At 46.7% G+C, this 27194-nt stretch overlaps 1 protein-coding gene across 1 annotated transcript; it reads right to left on the reverse strand.

Annotated features, from left to right (window-relative positions):
* LOC139229607 (cytochrome P450 2K1-like) lies at window positions 1-26395 on the reverse strand. The gene is made up of 9 exons (XM_070861114.1): window positions 26201-26395; window positions 21544-21706; window positions 15411-15560; window positions 7461-7621; window positions 6716-6889; window positions 5408-5549; window positions 3323-3510; window positions 1342-1483; window positions 1-179 (listed from the first exon to the last, which is right to left on the reverse strand). The coding sequence occupies exons 1-9, from the start codon at window positions 26393-26395 to the stop codon at window positions 1-3; spliced, it is 1494 nt and encodes a 497-aa protein (XP_070717215.1).
* Between the last annotated feature and the right edge of the window lie 799 nt (window positions 26396-27194).

Consider the following 27194-nt stretch of genomic DNA (forward strand, 5'->3'; position numbering starts at 1 on the left):
TCAGCGGAGCGCAGCGCACAGCTTGTGGGGCTTCGGGGCAAGTGTAATTCCCACCACGGCTGTGAGGTCCAGGGCTGTAGCACCAGGGGGAGCGTGGAACCGAAACTTCTGCAGCAAAGCGGTGAAGAACAGAAAGAGCTCCGCCTTGGCCAGACTCTCTCCAGCACATATTCTCCGACCTGAAACAATAAGGTGCAAAACACCATTAATACCACAAAAGCGAAGTGTGTCCTTGTCCCCTGAAACATCAGTGTTGGTGGTAAAATTGTCCCGGCACGTGGTGCAACAAGATGTTAAATCCCCGAAATAGAAACAGAAAATGTTGGGAAGCATTCAGCAGGTCAGGCAGCATCGGTGGAGAGAGAGAAACAGAGTTAATGTTTCAGGTTAATGACCTTTCATTGGGACTAGAAGTAGTTAGAGATTAACAGTACAGAGCCAGGAGGAATGGAGGGGGCAGGAAAGAAGAAAATATATGATCTATTGTCTTAAATCCCTGACTCATGCTCACAAGAATACAAGTTACAATTTGTGATGGTGTCTGTCCATTGGTGCCCATCAGTGTTCAGCCTGCCTGTTGGAGGGACCTATGTGATGTGCTGGCTCACTCCCTGATGCTTGAAGCAAAGAAAATCCTGGGCAAATCCCAATTCTTCTTACCGACGGTTAAACCACTCTGCCTAATAGCCAGGCACAAAGTTCCATCCATGCTGGGATTGGAGAAGCCAGTGGTGTAGACTTCTCCAAAGAGCTTGACCAAAGGTGGAGAGAAATACATCAGAGAGACAGGTGGCTTATTGAAAATAAATCATCGTGGGGTCAGCTGGGTCATTGAATGTATTTAAGGTGGAGATAGATTTTTGAAAGATAAGGGAGTCAAGGGTTATGGGGAGCGGGCGGCGAAGTGTTGAGGCCAGGATCAAATCAGCCATGATCTTATTGAATGGCAGAGCAGGCTTGAGGGACCAAATGGCCGACTCCTGCTCCTATTTCTTATGTTCTTATGTAAGAAAGTCAGGAATTGCATAACTTCTGCTCATCATGCCAAACTGCATGAGACAACTGATTTCTGCCACTGTCTTAGATCCAACATATCATGTTCTGGACCATTTCTGTAATAAAGTCCCTTTACATAGCAGGTTGATTGATAGCTTGACTCAGAACTGCCTACCATTGCTAGTTGCAATGAAGGGGGAGAGGGATGTCACCACTCCACTCCCATCAGCTGGATGTCAACCCACTCTTCAGAGGTTGGGTTCCTCCAGGTTTCCCTCCAAGATTATATTTCTCACTTTGTTTCTTTAAAACCACATTTCCTGAGCCAGTGTATTCACCCATTACCTGCAGAGAAAGGCATGAAGGCATCTCTCTTCACAAACTTTCCCTCAGCATCCAGAAAGTGCATCGGGTTGAACTCGTTTGGTTTCTCCCATTGAGTTTTATCGTACAACACTGAGGTCAGTGATGGAATGATATGAGTCCCCTGTGAATCAGAAAGCAACGTCAGTCAGTCCAAGATCACGGTGAAGTTTCGGGTTGATGGGATTGGAAGAGCCACTAATGTAATGAAGGGTCTCCTGTTATCATCATCATCATCATAGGCAGTCCCTCAGAATCGAGGAAGGCTTGCTTCCACTCTAAAAGTGAGTTCTTAGGTGACTGAACAGTCCAATACAGGATTTACAGTCTGTCGTAGGTGGGGCAGACAGTGGTTGGAGGAAAGGGTGGGTGAGACTGGTTTGCCGCACGTTCTTTCCGCTACCTGCGCTTGATTTCTGCATGCTCTCAGCTACGAGACTCGAGGAGCTCAGCGCCCTTCCGGATGCACTTCCTCCACTTAGGGCGGTCTTGGGCCAGGGATTCCCAGGTGTTGGTGGGAATGTTGCATTTGTATCAAGGAGGCTTTGAGGGTGTCCTGTTACCAATGGTGTATGACACCCTTTTCTGCCTCTTTGGTTCCGACAGGGTGATTCATTGAACAGAACATCTTCAAGTAAACTTAACCACCATGCAGCCTATTTCTTCCTAAAGAGGCATTGCTGCTATGTAACCAGACCCCTGCCAATGGTCATCTCTCACTAGTTGGCAATTGCACAAGGGGCCCTGGGTTCTCCAGCTCTCTCACTTTCCTTGTAATGAATCACATATACTCTGCTCTGAATTTCTGTACTGATCCCATTAAGACAGAACGATTTTGGATGTTCCACCAATCTGTGCCTTGACCCAGTAATACACCACATGGAGGCCTGGAGTTTCCACAGCAGCAATACTGCCTTCTTGGCATAACTCAAGTAGTTCTTCTGGCACTGAAGTCAGAACTCATGGTGGGTGTATCACAAGTATGCTGGGACTTTATAATTAGATGTAAATATGTTGTGGGATATACTGGAACAATACTGGGGTCCAAGGAATGCTATTGAGTTCCCGGCGGTCAGTGTTGCTATGGATGTTGCAGGGTAGATTTCAAAAATGAAAGGGTCGAGAAGTCTATTCAATTAATTGCAAGGTGACCATTACATAAATCAAGCTGCTTTTGTGCCACTTTTCACCAGCCTCAAGTCTGTTGGTCACATGGCATTTGTGGCATGTGTCTGACGCCTACTGAGCCAATCTTGGCTTCTTCCAGACAGACTAACACTAGAGCTATTGAAACATCGACGCTGGAAAATCAACTGGGGCCTGGGGGCATTCTTGTGGTGGGTAGAACACCTGCCTCACCTCACTTCCATTGGCATTCAAGGCCAAACGGAGGTTCTCGGCCAATGGAAAACACGGAAGAGCCATTCAGGCTGCTCGATTGTGGAATGTACCCAACCCATTTAATGTCCTGAGAGAGATTGTACCAAGTTTCACCCTGCAAGGCAAACCAAATGTAACTGCAAACTATTTATCTGCCCTTATATCTTCAATTGGAGGAGTGAGCCTGTGGCTCAGTGGCAGTATTCCCACCTCTGATTCAGAAGGGTTGGGTTCTGGCCCCATTGCAGAAAGCCCAAAGAGTGGAGACTTGAGTGTCAGCTCTGACTACTGGGCTGATGTCAAGTGAGGATTGTGTTTGACTTCAATGGAGAATAAAAAGCGGCAGGGTGTAAAATGGGCGCCTGATCTGAACTCAACCTATTCTAGGTCAAGGTCAAAATCTGCACTTCAGCTATTTGAAAATAATCAATATATGCCACATAGTTTTTCTCAGTCCTCCCCTCCCCATTGCAGTGACAATCTCCCTCCCATTAAATTAACAGAAAGGGGCCGAATATTCAAATTGATCATAAGTTGACAGCTTTTAAAAGTATTCTAGATCTTGACCATTTTCATACTCAACCTTAGGAATGAAATATCCTCGGAAGTTAGTGTCCACAGTGGTTGAATGAGGAAGGTTCAATGGAATAATGTTACCAAACCTCTGCGTTTCATGTATCACAGCATCAGTGTACGGCATGTGCTTACGGTCTTCAAGGCTTGGATATCGTTCTGTTCCAATAACTTGATCGATTTCTTCATGGACTTTCTCTAACAGAAGGGAGGACCAAGATCTTTAGGTAAGATTATGTTCCAGTCTCGTCCTCACATCTGCATTCCCTCCTCAATATTACTAATATCATCCTGGGACAGCTCTTACACACCTTATATATAGATGCTGGTTATAGAGCAGGATCAGCCTGTAGCCTAGCAGTATGACTGGGAAATGGTGAGTGATTCGAGGATGAGTATGAAAAGAAAGACAGGGTTGTTAGTAGTGTGAACCACTGGCTCATCTCGGGAGCCTATTATCATCAAGGGCAGACATCGACGACGAGGTTCAACACCACCCCCAGTGCATCAGCGCAGCCTTCGGCCGCCTGAGGAAGAGAGTGTTCAAAGATCAGGCCCTTAACCCTGGCACCAAGCTCATGGTCTACAGGGCTATAGTGATACCCACCCTCCTGTATGGCTCAGAGATGTGGACCATATACAGAAGACGCCTCAAATCGCTGGAGAAATACCATCAACGACGTCTCCGCAAGATCCTGCAAATCCCCTGGAAGGACACATGCACCAATGTTAGTGACCTCGACCAGGCTAACATCCCCAGCATTGAAGCACTGACCACACGCAACCAGCTCCACTAGGCGGGCCACATTGTTCACATGCCTGACACAAAACTCCCAAAGCAAGCGCTCTACTAGGAACTCCTACACGGCAGGCAAGCCCCAGGTGGACAGAGGAAACGTTTCAAGGACACCCTCAAAGCCTCCCTGATAAAATGCAACATCCACACCGAGTCCCTGGGAGTCCCTGGCCAAAAACTGCCCTAAGTGGAGGAAGAGCATTCGGGAGGGCGCTGTGCACCTCGAGTCTCGTTGCCGAGAGCATGCAGAAATCAAGCGCAGGCAGCGGAAGGAGCGTGCGGCAAACCTGTCCCACCCTCCCCTTCCCTCAACGACTATCTGTCTCACCTGTGACAGGGACTTTAATTCCCGTATTGGACTGTTCAGCCTCCTAAGAACTCATTTTTAGAGTGGAAGCAAGTCTTCCTCGATCCCGAGGGACTGCCTATGATGATGATGATGATGATGAACTACTGGCTGAACTCCTTTAATTATCAGTCACTTTTTTCTTACATTATATATCACCCTTTTCAAACTGGTCTAATTTCCGCTGGTGCTCTTGACCAATAATATTAAATGGTGACACCCTACCAAACAGTAGACAATATTAGAAAATATGTTTCTACAGTCCAGTGCTCTCAGCCGAACAACATTAACCTCAATATTCCCTGAGGGAAAATTCACTTCCTTGTGTAAACACTAACCCCACATGATTTGTGCGTATCCCATTATTATCAGAGATTACAACAATCACAGATCAGCTCAGCGTGTATAAGCATCACCTGGTGTGGTACGGAGTTAAACAGAGCAGAAAGATCCCAGGTTTGATCCCTGTGCTGGGCTGAGGGAATGGGACAGAAACACAGTTGGGTTCAGTATCTCTCCTTGGGTTGGAGAAAATATAACTTTTTTTCCTGCTCTGGACGACTACACAGTGGCTTTTATGGAAATGTACATGTGTGTAGATGTCCCATGAGAACAGGCCAAGCATGTGGCTGTCCTGTGAGATAACCATGTGTGGTAACCAGGTAGCCAGACAGACTCTACCAACCCAGTGCAGCAATCATCAGGCATTACAGAATGGTGAATGTATTAGTTGGAAAGAGCAACATCATACTTGAAAACTGTCCAGGAAGCATCAGTATAATTTGATAAGGACAAGCTCGGCCAAACCCCAGTCCATATTGGACCAGGTATTGGATTTTTCAAAATAAATTGGCCCAGTTCCATTTGCTTCACTCAATAGGACAACATTTGGTGTAAATCCATTTTTCTAACTTGTCCAACAATTTCAAGAAATTAAATAAATAAGTTCTCACTCTGAATATCGGGGTTTTTCACCATGAGTAGAAGACCCCAGCGAAGGGTAGTAGAGGTGGTCTCCATCCCAGCAATAAACAGGTCATTTGTTGTCATTAACAAGTTATTTTCATGGAAATGTGTGTTTGGGTTTCCTGATTCCTTTGAAAGAAAAACATGCGAGTACAATCAGACAGGAGTAGAAGTTTGACCAACTCTGGTTACAGTGATAGCTGGCTAGACAGGACCACAGTCATTTAACCATGAGATGCAAGATCAGCCTCACACATTGGGAATATTACATCCACCGCCTTAAACATTCTCTCCCTCCACCAACGGTGTACCATGGCTGCAGTGTGTACCATCTACAAGATGCGCTGCAGTAACTAGCCAAGGCTTCTTCGATAGTACCTTTCAAATCCACGACCTCTATCGCCTCGAAGGGTAGCAGGTGCATGGGAACACTGCTCGCCACCTCTGAGTTCCCTTCCAGGTCACACACCATCTTGACTTGGAAATATAGCGTTGTTCCTTCACCGTCTCTGGGTCAAAATCCTGGAACTCCCTCCCGACCAGCACTATGGGAGTATCTTCACCACAGGGATTGCAGTAGTTCAAGAAGGCATGACCTTCTTAAGGGAAATTTGAGATGGGCAATAAATACTGGCCTTGCCAGTGATGCCCACATCCCAGGAACGATAATAAAAACATGCTCTGTGGATAGCTATTGTCCTTCCCAAAGTGCCCAGGTGATAGTTTCCCCTCAGACAGTTAGACCCCAAGATGCAGGGTTTATTCTCAGGAGCAACTTCATTTCTTAAATGAGACTGCAGATGGGTGTGGGATGAAAATGGCATTTTGCTTTTTGTTATTTTATTCTGGTTTTGATGCTGGGGTGCTCTGTTTCAGATAAATGGTGCCCTCTGTTACTTCACCAAAGTGATCAGTCTGAATGAGTGAGCCAACACAATAAGTATTGGCATGTCATTCAATCATCGGGGCATCATAGCTAAGCTCTATCCTGTCCCATCCTAACATCACACAACTGTGCACTTCAGTATTACTGGACAATGATCATCAGCAGAAACACAGGAAATTTCCCCTTCTTGAACATTGGTACCAAGTTGCTCCGTACTCTTCTCAAGCTCATTTGCTAATCTTCCCTATCATAGTAATAGTCTTCCATTTCATGATGTAGAAGAGACCACTAGCTTGAATAGTGATGCTGAATTCCCCATGGTGTTTGCTAATCCCCACTTCACTCCTGCCTCACTATCACTCTTCAATGCAGGCTGCAATTACTCGACGCGGTAGTATTGATTCTTTACCTCCTGCTGCTTGACCATGAAGACGTCGGTGAAACACCGAATGTCGTTCTCGTTCAACTCCCGCCACTTCTCTTCGAGGAATGTTTTCAGAAAATGTTGCACCTTCTTGATGTTCGTTAAGAGCTTCTGATGGGACCCTGGCAGATATCCCAGAAACGGGAAAGAATTGAACAGCTGAAAATACAAGAATAGAAATAGACAAATGAAATGGTTCTCAGGTCAGGCAGTGGTGAAGCGAGTGGTTTAATGATGATTTGGAAGCAGAGGTGGGTGGTAGAAACATAGAAAATAGGTGCAGGAGTAGGCCATTCAGCCCTTCTAGCCTGCACCGCCATTCAATGAGTTCATGGCTGAACATGAAACTTCAGTACCCCCTTCCTGCTTTCTCACCATACCCCTTGATCCCCCGAGTAGTAAGGACTACATCTAACTCCCTTTTGAATATATTTAGTGAATTGAAAGTGGAAATAGGCAATCTTGGTGAGCGATAGGATATCGGGTTAGAAGCTCAGCTCAGGTCAAATAGATCATCGAGGTTGTGTAACTTCTGGTTCTGGGGAAGGGGATGGACTGTAACCTGCTGCGACAATGCATCTCATCCCCAACCCCAGAACATATGGGTTAAACTTGAACCCCACCACCCAATCTCCCATTTTAAGTCTATTATTGAAGGTGGGGGTTCATCGTTACAACTACAACCATTGTCTTTAACTGTTGGCTAACTTTGCTAATTTGAGAACCTTACCTGTACCAGTGGGGATGCAGTAAGCTGAAGGTTTTCATTGACCAGTTTTATGAGGGTAACAAAAGTTTCATCCCCGTAATTAAATCGTTTTCCAAGTACAATTGCGCAGATAACATTGGCCACAGTGGAATTCATTGCAATAGTCGGATCGTAGGGCTGACCTGCAAGCAATAAAATGTAGCTTAGAAAGCAGATTAGGGATCCTTGTTGATCTGTTTTTAAAGAAAGTGTGTAACTGAACCATACAGACCAGGAGGATCCCAAGTTGAGTCCCTGGTCTTTGCCGAGTTGTCTGACCTCAACTGGGGAGATATATTGGGTTCTACTATTGACTGGCACTCAGGAAGGGAAAGAAAATCACTCATGGTTTCGCTCTTCATTGATATCCAATGCGACCCTTCAGCCACTGAATCTGCTGGTCACTATGCTTTTTTATGCCGCTCTTTTCTCTTCTGCATCTCTCTCCCTAACTCATCTTTGAGCTCCTCCTTTTGTGCAATTGTGCTTCAATCTCAGGCCCTAAAATTCCATGGAAGTTGTCCCTGTCTCTCATCGTAAGTTCAGCAGCAAACCAGCAGAATTCCCGAGAGGTACCTTGCAAATGGCCTTTTTGAGTCATTTGCCTTGTTTTTCTGAGAGGTTCCTTATAGCTGGCAGCTAGTTGGTGGTTGGTTTTGTTATATATGTAAACCTGTAAATACCTTGTTTAATCACCAAAGGGCTCATCCCCTGGAGCCCCAAGGGATCCCACAATCACTTGGGAGCATCTGTACATAAGGAGGCCTCACAGGCTGGAGAGGCACTTTGGAGACCTGTAATAAAGGACTACGGTCACACATTACTTGAAGCTTACAGTATCTGGTCAGATTCTTTATTCAAGACATAACAACTGGCGATGAGATACAGATGACGAACCCCACCGCAACAATGCAGAGAACCGTGGGCATCCTGGAGAAATTTTCGGAGGGAGATAATTGGGAAACCTTTGTGGAGCGACTCGACCAATACTTTGTGGCCAATGAGCTGGAAGGAGAAGTGAATGCTGTCAAACGAAGCGTGATCCTCCTCAACGTTTGCGGGGCACCAACGTATGGCGTCATGAAAAATCTGCTTGCTCCAGCCAAACTCACAGAGAAGTCATACGATGATTTGTGCACACTGGTCCGTGAGCATCTAAACCCGAAGGAAAGCATTCTGATGGCGAGGTATCGGTTCTACATGTACAAGAAGTCTGAAGGACAGGAAGTGGCGAGCTACGTCGCTGAGCTAAGGCGCCTTGCAGGACATTGCGAATTTGAAGGACACTTGTAGCACACGCTCAGGGACTTCTTTGTGCCTGGCATTGGCCATGAAGTAATACTTCGCAAACTTTTGACTGTAGAGACCCCAACCATGAGTAAAGCTATAGCGATGTCATAGCAGTGCATTTGGAAAGAGGTGACATGATAGGTCCAAGTCAGCATGGATTTGTGAAAGGGAAATCATGCTTGACAAATCTTCTGGAATTTTTTGAGGATGTTTCCAGTAGAGTGGATAAGGGAGAACCAGTTGATGTGGTATATTTGGACTTTCAGAAGGCGTTCGACAAGGTCCCACACAAGAGATTGATGTGCAAAGTTAGAGCACATGGGATTGGGGGTAGTGTACTGACATGGATTGAGAACTGGTTGTCAGACAGGAAGCAAAGAGTAGGAGTAAATGGGTACTTTTCAGAATGGCAGGCAGTGACTAGTGGGGTACCGCAAGGTTCTGTGCTGGGGCCCCAGCTGTTTACACTGTACATTAATGATTTAGACGAGGGGATTAAATGTAGTATCTCCAAATTTGCGGATGACACTAAGTTGGGTGGCAGTGTGAGCTGCGAGGAGGATGCTGTGAGGCTGCAGAGCGACTTGGATAGGTTAGGTGAGTGGGCAAATGCATGGCAGATGAAGTATAATGTGGATAAATGTGAGGTTATCCACTTTGGTGGTAAAAACAGAGAGACAGACTATTATCTGAATAGTGACAGATTAGGAAAAGGGGAGGTGCAAAGAGACCTGGGTGTCATGGTACATCAGTCATTGAAGGTTGGCATGCAGGTGCAGCAGGCGGTTAAGAAAGCAAATGGCATGTTGGCCTTCATAGCAAGGGGATTTGAGTACAGGGGCAGGGAGGTGTTGCTACAGTTGTACAGGGCATTGGTGAGGCCACACCTGGAGTATTGTGTACAGTTTTGGTCTCCTAACCTGAGGAAGGACATTCTTGCTATTGAGGGAGTGCAGCGAAGGTTCACCAGACTGATTCCCGGGATGGCGGGACTGACCTATCAAGAAAGACTGGATCAACTGGGCTTGTATTCACTGGAGTTCAGAAGAATGAGAGGGGACCTCATAGAAACATTTAAAATTCTGACGGGGTTAGACAGGTTAGATGCAGGAAGAATGTTCCCAATGTTGGGGAAGTCCAGAACCAGAGGTCACAGTCTAAGGATAAGGGGTAAGCCATTTAGGACCGAGATGCGGAGGAACTTCTTCACCCAGAGAGTGGTGAACCTGTGGAATTCTCTACCACAGAAAGTTGTTGAGGCCAATTCACTAAATATATTCAAAAAGGAGTTAGATGTAGTCCTTACTACTAGGGGGATCAAGGGGTATGGCGAGAAAGCAGGAATGGGGTACTGAAGTTGAATGTTCAGCCATGAACTCATTGAATGGCGGTGCAGGCTAGAAGGGCCAAATGGCCTACTCCTGCACCTATTTTCTATGTTTCTATGTTTCTATGATAGGCCAGGCATTCATTGCCACCAGTGACAATACGAAACAAATCTCTCAGCACACGAGTGCTGCTGCAAGTACTGTGAACAAAGTAACGTTGTTTTCGAATCGTAACGTACAGGGCAGGACTCACATGCCTGCAGCTGCACGTCAGCAGATGTCTCAGAGTCCACCACCAAGGATGGTGAAGGCAAGGCCATTAACACCTTGTTGGCGGTGTGGAGGTGATCATCATTTTTATTCATGCTGCTTCAAAGGATACGTTTGCAAGGGCTGTGAAACAATGGGACATCTTCAATGTATGTGCAGGCGAGCTGCAAACTCTGCTAATCCTGCAAACCACCATGTTGCAGAGGAGGATAGATCCACGGTGGCTCACGACGAACCAGAGCCTCAGACTGAGGAGGCAGAGATATATGGGGTGCATATATTCACCACAAGGTGTCCCCCCGATAATGCTGAAGGTTGAATTAAATGTACTCCCAGTGTCAATGGAGCTGGATACGGGTGCGAGCCAGTCCATAATGAGCAAAAAGACTTTCAATAAATTGTGGTGCAGCAAGGCCAGTCCTGACTCCCATTCGTACTAAACTGATAATGTACACAAAGGAACTGATTCCCATAATGGGCAGTGCTCCTATAAAGGTCTCCTACGATGGAGCGGTGCACAAGTTACCACTCTAGATGACACCGGGTGATGGCCCACGCTGTTCAGCAGGAGCTGGCTGGGAAAGATACGCTGGAACTGGGATGACGTCCGAGCGCTCTCGTCCTTCGACGACACTTCATGTGCCCAGGTCCTAAATAATTTCCCCTCGCTGTTTGAACCGGGCATTGGGAAGTTCCAAGGAGCAAAAGTGCACATCCACTTGATTCCGGGGGCGCGACCCATCCATCACAAGGCGAGAGCGGTATCGTACATGATGAAAGAGAGGGTGGAGATCGAGCTGGACCGGCTGCAACGAGAGGGCATCATTTCACTGATCGATTCAATGAGTGGGCCAGTCCTATTGTTCCAGTCCTCAAGGAAGACGGCACTGTCAGAATCTGTGGTGATTACAAAGTAACTATCAATCGTTTCTTCCTGCAGGATCAATACCCGCTATCAAAGGCAGATGACCTATTTGCGATGCTGGCGGGAGGAAAAACGTTCATCAAGCTGGACTTGACCTCAGCCTACATGACACAGGAGCTGTAGGAATCATCGAAGGGCCTCACCTGCATCAACACGCACAAAGGTCTCTTTATTTACAACAGATGCCCATTTGAGATTCGATCAGCCGTAGTTAATCGTTACTTTATAGCCCCCACAAATTCTGACTGTGCCGTCGCCTTTGAGAACTGGAACAATCGGACTAGCCCACTCGTTGAACTCCACCGGCGTGATGATGCCATCTCGCTGCAGCCTGTCCAGCTCAATTTCCATTTTCTCTTGCATCAGATATGGCACTGCCCGTGCCTTGTGGTGGTTGGGTCGTGTACCGGGAACCAAGTGGATCTGCACCTTCGCCTCCGAGAAACTTCCAATGCCTGGCTCAAACAACGACGGAAACTTGCTCAGAAGCTGGGCACATGAGGCGTCGTCGACAGACGAAAGTGCTCGGATGTCATCCCAGTACCAGCAGATTTTTCCCAGCCAGCTTCTGCCGAACAGTGTGGGGCCATCTCCTGGTACTATCCATAGTGGGAGTTCGTGCACTGCTCCATCATAGGAGACTTTTACTTCTGCACTGCCAATTACAGGGATCAGCTCTTTAGTGTAAGTTCTCAGCTTGGTGTGAATGGAGCTCAGCTTGGGCCTGTGTGCCTTGTTGCACCACAGCCTGTTGCAGGCCTTTTCACTCATGATAGACTGACTCACACCCATGTCCAGTTCCATGGATACTGGAATTCCGTTTAGTTAAACTTTTAACATGATCGGTGGACATTTCGTGGTGAACGTGTGTACACCGTACACATCTGCTTCCTCGGTTCGAGTCTCTAGCCTGATCCGCCATGGATCGATCCTCCTCTGCAACGTGGTGGTTTGCAGGGTTTGCAGCTCGTCTGCACATTCGCTGGAGGTGTCCCATTGTTCCACAGCCTTTGCACTCATAGTGTTTGAAGCGGCATTGATGGGCTCGATGATTACCTCCGCAGCACCAACAAGGTGTTAACTGCCTCGCATTAATGTTTGATGGCGGACTCTGGGTCATCTGAAGTCATGCAGCGGCCGGCGTGTACGTTCTGCCCTATGCACTCCTGCCTGAAAACAACGTTACTTTGTGTACAGTACTAGCCGAATCCTCTTTATGCTGCAAAATTTGTTTGGTGTTATCGCTGGTGGTCATAAATGCCTGGGCTATCGTTATGGCTTTGCTCAGATTCGGTGTTTCAACAGTCAATAGTTTGCGAAGGATAACCTCACGCCAATACCATGCATAAAAAAGTCTTTTAGCATTTGCTCAAGGAATTCATCGAATTCACAATGTCCTGCAAGGCGCCTTAGTTCGGTGACGTTGCTCGCCATTCCTGGCCTTCAGACCGTTGACATGTGTAGAATCGATACCTTGCCATCAAAACGCTTTCCTTCGGATTTAGGTTCTCCCCGACCAGTGTACACAGTTCTTCATAGGATTTGGTTGTTGGTTTCACCGGATGAGGCCATAGGTTGTTGCCCCACAGATGGTAAGGAGGATCGCTGTTTGTTTGGCAGCATTCCCGTCCCCTTCCAGCTCGTTGGCCATGAAGTATTGGTCGAGTCACTCCACGAAGGCCTCCCAATCGTTCCCTTCTGAGAATGTCTCGAAGATACCAACAGTTCTTTGCATTTTCGTGTGGTTGTTCCTTATTTCATCGCCAGTTGTTAAGCTCATAATAAAGTAATGCAACTGAGTACTGTAGACAATGAGTAAGTGTGACCTTAGCTCCTTCATTCAAACTCCAGAGTGCTGGTACAGCATGGGAGGCCTGTCATATACAGTGCTCCCAAGGGATCCCTTGGGATTCCAACAGATGGTGGTGTGATACAGGTTGCCTAGCGTTGTATACATAACACCATCCTTACCCCAATCACTCATCCATTCTCCCATTGCCTTTCACATTCCCAAAACCACTTCCTCTTATCCCCTTACTCCCACCACTATCATACCTCTTCCTCTTTGAACTACTCACTCAACTCCTGTCACTCATCTTACTCCTAACACTCCATCCATTCCACCCCCCGCCCCACCCTCCCCCCACCCCCACTTTCACTCATTTTCCCAAAAGCTGCGTAGCAGGAGGCCAGAAGGCCCCTCAACATCAACCACTTTACTTCTTCCTGTAATCCTCTGGGCCCAACCCGCATTGCCCATATAGCCTCAATTCACCACTCCGATTGTTGGGCCTGATGCCCCCTCCCTACATCTTTAATATATACATTTTTTAAATATTCACTTTAGTCTCCTAAAATTGATTTTAAGTGCTATTTGTCCCAAAATTAATAGTCATTTTCTTAAGAGATTGGGTCCCAAGACCCACCAATCTTGTCACATACCTCCCACTCATCACCCGATTGGATGGTGTCCCTCACTGCTGCCAATTATGGTCAGGATTTATACATTTTTATTTTATATGAATATTTTTTATCTTTATATTTTTTTAATGTTCAAAATTTGACCTCTGGACTCTTCATTGTTGTCCCTCCACTTGCCCAGTGTTTTATAAAAAACAATTTGTAATCTTTATCAATGGATTGTGAATATTTATCTTTTTTTATCTGTCTTCCTCTCCCTCCCTCTGACACTGCTCTACATTGCCCCTCACCCCCAGCCTCTAGCCATACATGTCTTAGGAACATAGGAACAGGAGTAGGCTGTTGAGCCCCTCGAGCCTGTTCCGCCATTCAATGAGATCATGGCTGACCTGCGACCTAACTCCATATATCCCTAATATCATGAAAACATTGATCAGATCACCCCTTAACCGTGTAAATTATCGGAAATACAATCCTGATATGTGTAATCTCTTTTCATAGCTTAACCCTTGGGGCTGGATTTTCAGCTTTGATATTTTTGGGGCGATAATGGTGGCGGAGCGGGAAAGTTAGTGCCTGGGAATAGTTGTCGCCTCAGAGGTAAGTTTGGGCAGCTAGGCCCTGAGTCACAGCTGCCATTGCCACCGCTCCTGAGCAAAAAACGGAGTGGGGAAGAACCACAAATCCAGCCATTGGAGTCTAGGTATCATTCTGATAATCCTACACGACACTCCCTCCAAGGCCAATATATTCTTCCTCAGGTGTGGTGCCCAGAACTGCTCACAGTGTTCCAGATATGGTCTACCCAGGGTTTTGTACAGCTGCAGCATAACTTCAGCCCCTTGTATTCTAGTCCTCTCGATATAAAAGCCAGCATTGCATTCGCCTTTTTGATTATTTTCTGTACTTGTTCATGACATTTTAATGATCTAAGTACCCCAAGCCTCTTTGGACCTCCACTGTTTTTAGCTTTTCACCATTTAGAAAATACCTGGTTCTAATCTTTTTAAGTCCAAAGTGGATGACCTCACATTTGCCTACATCGAAGTCCACTTGCCACAGTTTTGCCAATTTACTTAATCTATTGGTATCCCGTTGTAATTTTATGCTTCCATCTGCGCTGCCTGCAATGCCACCTATCTTTGTGTCATCGGCAAATGTCGATATATGACTCTCTGTGCCATCATCTAAGTCATTAATAAATACTGTGAATAGTCAACACAGATCCCTGCAGGACAGCACTTGTCACATCCTGCCAACAGGAGTATCTATTCATTATCTACTCTCTCCTGCCACTCAGCCAATTTCCTAAGTATGTCAATAATTTGCCCTCAATTCCATGGGCTTTAACATTCTCTTATTTGGAATTTTATTAAATGCCTTCTGGAAGTCCAAATAAATATCATCCATAGACATTCCCCTATCCACTACTTTTGTCAGCTCTTCAAAAAAATCAATCATGGTTGTCAGGGCCAATATACAAGGGTAATAGAAATCTGGGACTCTCACTCCCAAAAGGCTGTGGATGCTGGGAAAATTGGATTTACAAGACTGAGATGGATAGATTTTTTTAAAGTAAGGGTATTATCTAATTTAATGGCAGGACAGAATGGCCGACTGCTCTTATGTTCCGAAGGACACAGAGGACCTCTCCCCTATTACAAAGGCTCAGTTCAAATCATGACTTGTGACACTCACCTTTAAAAGATTCAATCAGGTCCCTCAAGTGGGAGGCTTCCTCTAATATTTTCTCTTCAATAGATTTCTTGCCCATCCCGAAATCACGCAGAGTTGATATTGTGAACCTTCGCATCTGTTTCCATGACTCACCTTCAGCCATAATAACACCTTGGAGACAATCGAAGAAGAAGGTTGGGATAAAATTGGAGCTTGGGCGAATGTTTGGCTTTACAAGTCAGAGAATTCTTTTTAAAACCTTGGTACAGTACAAGTAAATCGAATAAGAATTGTTTGAAGTGTTTGAAGACCAGGTCCTCAAAAGTGCCACCAAGCTCATGGTCTACAGGGCTGTAGTAATACCCGCCCTCCTGTATGGCTCAGAGACATGGACCATGTACAGTAGGCACCTCAAGTCGCTGGAGAAATACCACCAACGACGTCTCCGCAAGATCCTACAAATCCCCTGGGAGGACAGACGCCCCAATATTAGCGTCCTCGACCAGGCCAACATCCCCAGCAGTGAAGCACTGACCACTTGATCAGCTCCGCTGGGCGGGCCACATTGTTCGCATGCCAGACACGAGACTCCCAAAGCAAGCGCTCTACTCGGAACTCCTTCACGGCAAACGAGCCAAAGGTGGGCAGAGGAAACATGACAAGGACACCCTCAAAGCCTCCCTGATAAAGTGCAACATCCCCACTGACACCTGGGAGTCCCTGGCCAAAGACCACCCTAAGTGGAGGAAGTGCATCTAGGAGGGCGCTGAGCACCTCGAGTCTCATCGCCGCAAGCATGCAGAAATCAAGCGCAGGCAGCGGAAGGAGTGTGCGGCAAACCAGTCCCACCCACCCCTTCCCTCAACCACTGTCTGTCCCACCTGTGACAGAGACTGTGGTTCTCATATCGGACTAGAAACATAGAAAATAGGTGCAGGAGTAGGCCATTCGGCCCTTCTAGCTTGCACCGCCATTCAATGAGTTCATGGCTGAACATGCAACTTCAGTACCCCATTCCTGCTTTCTCACCATACCCCTTGATTCCCCTAGTAGTAAGGACTTCATCTAACTCCTTTTTGAATATATTTAGTGAATTGGCCTCAACAACTTTCTGTGGTAGAGAATTCCACAGGTTCACCACTCTCTGGGTGAAGAAATTCCTCCTCATTTCGGTCCTAAATGGCTTCCCCCTTATCCTTAGACTGTGTCCCCTGGTTCTGGACTTCCCCAACATTGGGAACATTCTTCCTGCATCTAACCTGTCTAACCCCATCAGAATTTTTAACGTTTCTATGAGGTCCCCTCTCATTCTTCTGAACTCCAGTGAATACAAGCCCAGTTGATCCAGTCTTTCTTGATAGGCCAGTCCCGCCATCCCGGGAATCAGTCTGGTGAACCTTCGCTGCACTCCCTCAATAGCAAGAATGTCCTTCCTCAGGTTAGGAGACCAAAACTGTACACAATACTCCAGGTGTGGCCTCACCAAGGCCCTGTACAATTGTAGCAACACCTCCCTGCCCTTGCACTCAAATCCCCTCGCTATGAAGGCCAACATGCCATTTGCTTTCTTAACCGCCTGCTGTACCTGCATGCCAACCTTCAATGACTGATGTACCATGACACCCAGGTCTCTTTGCACCTGCCCTTTTCCTAATCTGTCACCATTCAGATAATAGTCTGTCTCTCTGTTTTTACCACCAAAGTGGATAACCTCACATTTATCCACATTATACTTCATCTGCCATGCATTTGCCCACTCACCTAACCTATCCAAGTCGCTCTGCAGCCTCATAGAATCCTCCTTGCAGCTCACACTGCCACCCAACTTAGTGTCATCCGCAAATTTGGAGATACTACATTTAATCCCCTCGTCTAAATCATTAATGTACAGTGTAAACAGCTGGGGCCCCAGCACAGAACCTTGCGGTACCCCACTAGTCACTGCCTGCCATTCTGAAAAGTCCCCATTTACTCCTACTCTTTGCTTCCTGTCTGACAACCAGTTCTCAATCCATGTCAGCACACTACCCCCAATCCCATGTGCTTTAACTTTGCACATTAATCTCTTGTGTGGGACCTTGTCGAAAGCCTTCTGAAAGTCCAAATATACCACATCAACTGGTTCTCCCTTGTCCACTCTACTGGAAACATCCTCAAAAAATTCCAGAAGATTTGTCAAGCATGATTTCCCTTTCACAAATCCATGCTGACTTGGACCTATCATATTACCTCTTTCCAAATGCACTGCTATGACATCCTTAATAATTGATTCCATCATTTTACCCACTACCGATGTCAGGCTGACCGGTCTGTAATTCCCTGTTTTCTCTCTCCCTCCTTTTTTAAAAAGTGGGGTTACATTGGCTACCCTCCACTCCATAGGAACTGATCCAGAGTCAATGCAATGTTGGAAAATGACTGTCAATGCATCCACTATTTCCAAGGCCACCTCCTTAAGTACTCTGGGATGCAGTCCATCAGGCCCTGGGGATTTATCGGCCTTCAATCCCATCAATTTCCCCAACACAATTTCCCGACTAATAAGGATTTCCCTCAGTTCCTCCTCCTTACTAGACCCTCCGACCCCTTTTATATCCGGATGGTTGTTTGTGTCCTCCTCAGTGAATACCGAACCAAAGTACTTGTTCAATTGGTCCGCCATTTCTTTGTTCCCCGTTATGACTTCCCCTGATTCTGACTGCAGGGGACCTACGTTTGTCTTTACTAACCTTTTTCTCTTTACATATGTATAGAAACTTTTGCAATCCGTCTTAATGTTCCCTGCAAGCTTCTTCTCGTACTCCATTTTCCCTGCCCTAATCAAACCCTTTGTCCTCCTCTGCTGAGTTCTAAATTTCTCCCAGTCCCCGGGTTCGCTGCTATTTCTGGCCAATTTGTATGCCACTTCCTTGGCTTTAATGCTATCCCTGATTTCCCTTGATAGCCACGGTTGAGCCACCTTCCCTTTTTTATTTTTACGACAGACAGGAATGTACAATTGTTGTAGTTCATCCATGCGGTCTCTAAATGTCTGCCATTGCCCATCTACAGTCAACCCCTTCAGTATCATTCGCCAATCTATCCTAGCCAATTCACGCCTCATACCTTCAAAGTTACCCTTCTTTAAGTTCTGGACCATGGTCTCTGAATTAACTGTTTCATTCTCCATCCTAATGCAGAATTCCACCATATTATGGTCACTCTTCCCCAAGGGGCCTCGCACAACGAGATTGCTAATTAATCCTCTCTCATTACACAACACCCAGTCTAAGATGGCCTCCCCCCTAGTTGGTTCCTCGACATATTGGTCTAAAAAACCATCCCTTATGCACTCCAGGAAATCCTCCTCTACCGTATTGCTTCCAGTTTGGTTAACCCAATCTATGTGCATATTAAAGTCACCCATTATAACTGCTGCACCTTTATTGCACGCACCCCTAATTTCATGTTTGATGCCCTCCCCAACATCATTACTACTGTTTGGAGGTCTGTACACAACTCCCACTAACGTTTTTTGTCCTTTGGTATTCTGCAGCTCTACCCATATAGATTCCACATCATCCAAGCTAATGTCCTTCCGAACTATTGCCTTAATTTGCTCCTTAACCAGCAATGCTACCCCACCTCCTTTTCCTTTTATTCTATCTTTCCTGAATGTTGAATACCCCTGAATGTTGAGTTCCCAGCCCTGATCATCCTGGAGCCACGTCTCCGTAATCCCAATCACATCATATTTGTTAACATCTATTTGCACAGTTAATTCATCCACTTTATTGCAGATACTCCTTGCATTAAGACACAAAGCCTTCAGGCTTTTCTTTTAACACCCTTTGTCCTTTTAGAATTTTGCTGTACAGTGGCCCTTTTTGTTCTTTGCCTTGGGTTTCTCTGCCCTCCACTTTTCCTCATCTCCTTTCTGTCTTTTGCTTTTGCCTCCTTTTTGTTTCCCTCTGTCTCCCTGCATTGGTTCCCATCCCCCTGCCATATCAGTTTAAATCCTCCCCAACAGCACTAGCAAACACTCCCCCTAGGACATTGGTTCCGGTCCTGCCCAGGTGCAGACCGTCCGGTTTGTACTGGTCCCACCTCCCCCAGAACGGGTTCCAATGCCCCAGGAATTTGAATCCCTCCCTGTTGCACCACTGCTCAAGCCACGTATTCATCTGCACTATCCTGCGATTCCTACTCTGACTATCACGTGGCACTGGTAGCAATCCCGAGATTACTACTTTTGAGGTCCTACTTTTTAATTTAGCTCCTAGCTCCTTAAATTCGTTTCGTAGGACCTCATCCCTTTTTTTACCTATGTCGTTGGTACCAATGTGCACCACGACAACTGGCTGTTCTCCCTCCCTTTTTAGAATGTCCTGCACCCGCTCTGAGACATCCTTGACCCTTGCACCAGGGAGGCAACATACCATCCTGGAGTCTCGGTTGCGGCCGCAGAAACGCCTATCTATTCCCCTCACCATTGAATCCCCAATCACTATTGCTCTCCCACTCTTTTTCCTGCCCTCCTGTGCCGTAGAGCCAGCCATGGTGCCATGAACTTGGCTGCTACTGCCCTCCCCTGATGAGTCATCCCCCTCAACAGTACCCAAAGCAGTGTATCTGTTTTGCAGGGGGATGACCACAGGGGACTCCTGCACTACCTTCCTTGCACTGCTCTTCCTGTTGGTCTTCCATTCCCTATCTGGCTGTGGACCCTTTCCCTGTGGTACGACCAACTCACTACACGTGATACTCACGTCATTCTCAGCATCGTGGATGCTCCAGAGTGAATCCGCCCTCAGCTCCAACTCCGCAACGCGGTCTGTCAGGAGCTGGAGGCGGATACACTTCCCGCACACGTAGTCCCTGAGTTCCCAAATGGTACAGGAGGAGCATAACACCCGACCGAGCTCTCCTGCCATGACTTAACCCTTATATACACTTAAATTGGCAACAACGTTAAAAGTTACTCACTGATTTAGAAAGAGAAAAAAGAATGACTACTCACCAATCACCAGCCAATCACTTACCCTCTTGGCTGTGACGTCACCTTTTGATTTCTTTCTACTTCTTTTTTGCCTTCTCCCTGTAGCTGCACAAGTCCCGCCTTTTATAGGCCTTTCCACGCACCTCCTCGACACTGCTCCCGACTGCCGCCGACGCTGGGCCCCGGACTCCCTGCTGTGCCTTTATAGGCCTCTCCACGCACCTCCTCGACGCTGCTCCCGACTGCCGCCGACGCTGGGCCCCGGACTCCCTGCTGTGCCTTTATAGGCCTCTCCACGCACCTCCTCGACGCTGCTCCCGACTGCCGCCGACGCTGGGCCCCGGACTCCCTGTTGTGCCTTTTATAGGCCTCTCCACGGACCTCCTCGACGCTGCTCCCGACGCTGGGCCCCGGACTCCCTGCTGTACCTTTTATAGGCCTCTCCACGCACCTCCTCGACACTGGGCCCGACTGCCGCCGACTGTTCAGCCACCTCATGTTAAGAGTGGAAGCAAATCTTCCTCGATTCCGAGGGACTGCCTATGATGATGATGATGATTAAAAGGACCACTAACATTGCTGAGAAAGAGGCTACAAGAATATGTATAAACGATTATTTCAATGCTGTACAAGCTTTCAAAAGTCATGATTGGCGTTGCTATTAAACAAAGAAATACCTTGCATTTATACAGCACCTTTCATGACCTCAGCATGTCTCAAAATGCTTCACAGTCAACTAACTACTTTCGAAGTGTCATGACTGATGTAATGTATGGAAACACAGAAGTCAATTTGCACACAGCAAGGCCCCACTAACAATAATGAGATAAATGACCAGATAATCTGACTTTAAGTGGTGATATATGAGAGATAAATATGGGCAATGACATTGGGAGAACTCCCTTGCTCTTCATTGAGCACTGCCATGGGATCTTTATGTCCACCTGAGAAGGCAGACACCTCGGTTCATCATCTCATCCGAAAAATGGATTACTTCTACTTTTTTCGTCTTTTCTTTCCACTATTTTTAAGTTTGGAGATGACCAGCATTATGGGCCTTGGACCTAAATTAGGCTTGCACACTTAAAAAATAATCTGGCTACACATAAAATCACTTAAATAATGTGCAATAAGCTGTACATCAATACAGTGACAGGAAATATTATCTGAGTTTACCATTATTTTTTCTGGCAATCTTCGTCAGTGCACTCTGGTGCCGGCCCACAAATTCATCCGCATGGTTGACAAGGGCATCTTTCACCACCTCATACCCCATCAGTACCACTGTTTTCTGCTGCCCCAGTTGGAGAGAAAATATCGAGCCATATTTCTCAGATAACTGTAAAAAAGGAAGATAAAACTTAATGGGCTAGAACCTCCACTTGTTTTACCTGCTTAACGCCCACTTAATGCCCATTTTACTGCTGAAATGAAGTATAACGCCCAGATAGCGCCCATTTTGGCATAATGGAAACTGACGGGCTTTTTTAGGAGACTTATCGCCGAGCATTATTTTCCCAATGGGCTTAACGGCGAGAAAAAACATGACCACCCGCCCACTTTTTGGGGGCGGAATCAGCAGGATGAGCAAATTCAACGCCCATAATATCGGCCAGCGTTACTTTCCGTACGGAAATAACGCCGAGATTCAATATTAAAGCCCAGCGACTGTTTTTTCTCGTAAACAGCACTTTTACCCAAACTAGCGGCCATGGAGATCGCCCATCGTCAATTTCACAACTTCGCACACGCATCGCCCACAATATCGCTCGCTCAAAAAGCCGCCCACGAAAAGTGGAACTAACCAGGATGAATCACAGTGTTATGGACGCCATATTGTAGATCACATGGCGCGTACTTTAAAAGGCTGCTGTGCTTCAACCTCGGCGGAGTTCGGATGTACTCTGCAGGTCGTTGGAGTTGAAGTGAACATCTCTGAAAACATCTTGACCACACTGTGACCGATTGGAATTGAAGAGGTGTGCTCGTCGTGTGCTTGTTTGTGTGCAATCGGTGGCAAACAGAGAGCTGCTGCAATGGGGCCTGTCCTTTCTCGCCCTCTCTTGGTGACCATAAAAAATACAGCAGAGTAGACATCGCCGAAGGAACGCTACATGTGCCCAGTGTACAAAGTGACAGACAGATGAGGAGGACCAGACATTACACCCCCCCACAAGTACAAGGAGAAGTATTCTCACCTCGACTTGCCTGACACCACCTGCCTTCGGAGACTGCGCTTCCACAAAGAGGTTATCACTTAGCTATGCCAGCTGATAAGGGCAGACCTGCAGCCTGCCAGCACCATCAGAACTGCGCTGTCTGTCGAGGTCAAAGTTACCATGGCACTGTCGTTCTATGCCTCGGGTTCTTTTCAGGCCACAGCTGGCGACATTTGCGGACTTTTTCAGCATGCCGCACATTGCTGCAAATTAGACTGGCAGTGAATGCTCAATTTCCAGGCAGCATCCATGATGCGCACATCCTGCGTGAGAGCACTATATCTGACTTGTTTAACAATCAGCCACAAGGTCAATGCTGTTTGCTTGGGAACAAAAGATATAGCCTCGCCACCTAGCTGATGAACCCCATGCATGACACCCACACCAAAGCCGAGAGGCGATACAACGAGAGCCACAGATCCACTCGCAATATCGTCGAGAAAAGCATTGGAGTGCTGAAGCCGCGCTTCAAATGCCTGGACCACTCAGGAGGCGAGCTCCAATACCATCCTGAGCAAGTGGATCAATTCGTGGTAGTGTGCTCCATGCTACACAATTTGGCTATCGGGAGGGGACAAGAATTGCCAGAAGAATCTGACAGTCCACCTCAGCAGAGAGAGGAAGAGGAGGACAAGGAGGCGGGCGCTGACATCAGGCCAGACAATCAGGCTGATGCTGAAGCCATGACCCCGCCCCCCCTGTAGACCGCATGAAAGGGCCCATGGTGGCATGATAGCTGCAAGAGCTTTACATCAGGAGCTCATCAATGATCACTTTGCCTGAAAGAACGCTGGTATTATTTCCAAGGCTGACACACTGATGGGTGTGCAGCTCATACATCAATGGTGCACATCATCTTGGTGACAGTTAAAGTTTACTTTGATTGAAGTTAAGTGTGATTATACCCTTTGATGTTAAGGAATCACCAGCGTGTAATGGTGGAGCTATCTGAGCCAATGTGCTGCAAGGTACTGTTAAATAAAAAACATTTCAACTGAACATTAGTCTGAAATCATCAGTATTTCTGTAAAGACCAACCCTTCTCCCCCTGCTTCTCCTCCCCACCTCTACCCCTTCCTCTTCCCCTCCTGACTCCAAGCCGCCTGGCCGAGGTACTCCTCAGGTGTTGCTTCATTTGTGGGAGCGTGGTGATGGGGGGGGGGTGCCGACTGAAGCGTTGCTTGGACGGATACGGGAGAGAATGGGCCCGAGGTGGTAGCGTGCTCCGAGCCAGAAGCAAGATGTTGCTCCTGGCTCTCATGTGTGGTTGGCAATGGGGGTGCGTCACCTTGGGGTGCATTGCGGTGATGCGGGACCACTGGGAGCCCTCTGCCATCAGTGCTTCTGGCTACAGCTCCAGGGTCTCCTCCATCCTCCATCCCTTCCATTTTATATGTTATTTGTTGGTCAAAAACTCGGTGCCAGCTATGTTCTTGGTGCTTAGTGGGCTTTTTGCTGCCTCCCACAACAGCCAAACAAGCACACACCACAGCCACACACATTTTCAGTCCCTCTAAGCTCCCTCTCTCTCTGTCTCCCCATCTGCACATGTCATGATGACCCTTGACCTCCAGAATTGCGGGAATCGAGCATTACCATGCCGTTGCTAAAGACGGCCACACTTTATGGCAGAAGGTCAGAAAAATTTAACGCTACCGCCCATTTGATATCGCTCGCGGTAATGCTCATTTTCAAAAATGTAAATGAGGTGTGTTGAGAATGGGCGAGAAGCTGGTGATCTGAAAACCCTTTTTTACTGCCCACGCTGGAAATAACACCCATTTTTGGGCGATAAGCACAAAAGTGGGGGTTCTAGCCCAATGTGGATTAAGTGATGTCTGACTTAATAACTTCAATATAGGTCACTTTCTTGTCATTTTTCTTTAAACTAGGGTTTACAAATTTCCATTTAAACCTGATCTCTCTGATCCAGAAACCAACTCAGCCTTACAAGAATTACTCAAAAGTTTCCTCTCACTGATAGCTGCAAGGGTTTGAAATGAAAGGGATTATAAGAATTGTTACCCAGATACCATTGAAGGCAGTCGTTCATTGTAAGTCTTCCCTTATCCGCAAGATCCTGCAAATCCCCTGGGAGGACAGACGCACCAACATTAGCGTCCTTGACCAGGCCAATATCCCCAGCATCAAAGCACTGACCACACTCAACGGCACACATTGTTCGCATGTCTGACATGAGACTCCCAAAGCAAGCGCTCTACTCAGAACTCCTACACGGCAAGCGAGCTCAAGGTGGGCAGAGGAAACATTTCAAGGACACCCTCAAAGCCTCCTTGATAAAATGCAACATCCTCACCGACATCTGGGAGTCCCTGGCTAAAGACCACCTTAAGTGGAGGAAGAGCATCCGGGAGGACGCTGAGCACCTCGAGTCGTCGCCGAGAGCATGCAGAAACCAGGCGCAGGCAGCAGAAGGAGCATGCGGCAAACCAGACTCCCCACCCACCCTTTCCCTCAACGACTATCTGTCCCACCTGTGACAGAGACTGTAATTCCCGTATTGGACTGTTCAGTCACCTAAGGTCTCATTTTTAGAGTGGAAGCAAGTCTTCCTCGATTCCGAGGGTCTACCTATGATGATGATCCCTTATCCATAGTTAACTGTTAGTCTCACTAAAAGATAGCTGCTTTAGGACAAGCAAAATCTGACAGTTGTTTGAGAGGGTTTTGGTTCTGGGTCAACGGGCAAATTTTCAAAAAATCCCATTCCACAGCAATGAAACAGCTATCTTGAGGGGAAGGAATGTCTAAGAAGGCAACATCCTGTTGAACGTGTTCCCACAATTCTACAAACATATTGACTTTAAAAAACAAACTACAGTTTTTCAACTTGATGTAGACCTGCCATTTTGGTTCTCCTTTTCTCTTGTAATGTTACTATTGGGCGGAACCATCTGCAACCAATCACATTATTGGGGACCAGAACAGTGGACCAGCCTGGGAGTCAATTTCCTGGTCCCTGAACCTATTGAATTCTGGGGCAGAGCATGTAGCAGTAGCCATTCATTGTTGACTAATTCCATTCTGATTGGCTGCCACATTCTGTAATATTTATTTTACACATGCCATGTATGAAGAGAACCAAAATTCAACAATAAATGTCCTTTCCAAATAGAAGCGGGCAATGGAATTCAGTGTCCAGTTTCGACGATTGATTGACATCAAATAGGTTCTGCAAGTTCTGGCTGACAGCTTTTAATTACTACTTTAATTACAACGTGGACCATTTCCCATATAAGATTATGAGGGGGCTTGACAAGGTGGATGCAGAGAGGATGTTTCCACTGATGGGGGAGACTAGAACTAGGGGGCAAGATCTTAGAATAAGGGGCCACCCATTTAAAACTGAGATGAGGAGGAATTTCTTCTCTCAGAGGGTTGTTAATCTATTCTGAGGGACTGCCTATGATGATGACTACTTTATCGACTAGATCACCGAATTTTCACGAAGATATTTTCTAGAGTTCACGGTTTACTTAGAAAACAAAACACTCACCATTCATTAAGTTCTCCATAGAGTTCATTGTTAGAATAAACTATGATCAAATGAATCAGTGACCTTGACTAAATTCTCGAGTGATTCTCTCCCTTACCTCCATGAGAGACAGGTGGAGCTTATTCAGATTCAACTGGTGCAGGTTGCCGATATATGGGAGTCCAGTTGGGCCAGGAGGGTAGTTGGGCACAGTCTTTGGTTTTGTCCTGAAGTAAAGTAGTATGGTGATAAAGAGCACACACAGCAGCATGGTGGTGGTGATGTCGAATGCAAGCAGCCCAGACAGAGCCATTGTCCTTTGTAGTCTGCAATCTCTCTCTCTCTGGGAGTTCCAGTATCTGCACCTTTATAAAAAGGAGAATCACCTGACTCTGTTAATCTGTACAATCACCTAGCCTTTCCTCTTTCACCCACATAGTCACTGGCAGTCAGCTTGAACTGCAGTCGTCAATTATTTGCACTGAAGTTAATAACTAACAGGAACTTTAACTCAGGTTTTTCAATTTTGCTTCATAAAGCTCTCTTATTCATAGATTACACATTATCTGCATTGACACAGGAAACATAATTTGTTTATGTATGGAATATGTAGGTAAAAGAGGAAAAGATTGCACTCCCAAAGCAAGCACTGCACTCGGAACTCCTACACGGCAAGCGAGCCCCAGGTGGGCAGAGGAAATGTTTCAAGGACACCCTCAAAGCCTCCCTGATAAAGTGCAACATCCCCACTGACACTTGGGAGTCCCTGGCCAAAGACCGTCCTAAGTGGAGGAAGTGCATCCGGGAAGGTGCTGAGCACCTCGAGTCTCGTCGCCGAGAGCATGCAGAAACCAAGCGCAGGCAGCGGAAGGAGCGTGCGGCAAACCAGTCCCACCCTCTCCTTCCCTCAACGTCTGTTTGTCCCACCTGTGACAGAGACTGTAATTCCCGTATTGGACTGTACAGTCAACTGAGAACTCAGTTTTAGAGTGGAAGCAAGTTTTCCTCGATTTCAAGGAACTGCCGATGATGATGGTAATTGTAGTCAGGTCATTCTCAACTGTATAAAAGCTGTGGGATACTGGAACAGGCTGTGGATTTTTGTGAAGGGG

The sequence above is a fragment of the Pristiophorus japonicus genome, chromosome 19, assembly GCF_044704955.1.
Source record: "Pristiophorus japonicus isolate sPriJap1 chromosome 19, sPriJap1.hap1, whole genome shotgun sequence".
In the NCBI taxonomy this organism is placed as follows: domain Eukaryota; kingdom Metazoa; phylum Chordata; class Chondrichthyes; family Pristiophoridae; genus Pristiophorus; species Pristiophorus japonicus.

Coding starts and splice junctions, on each gene's coding strand:
- LOC139229607 (XM_070861114.1), bottom strand. CDS start 26,395: ATGGCTCTGTCTGGGCTGCTTGCATTCGACATCACCACCACCATGCTG. Junction 5,550..6,715: donor TCATGGTCAAGCAGCAGGAG/GTAAAGAATCAA, acceptor TTTCTTTCAAAG/GAATCAGGAAACCCAAACAC. Junction 3,511..5,407: donor GAAAAACCCCGATATTCAGA/GTGAGAACTTAT, acceptor CCCTTCTGTTAG/AGAAAGTCCATGAAGAAATC.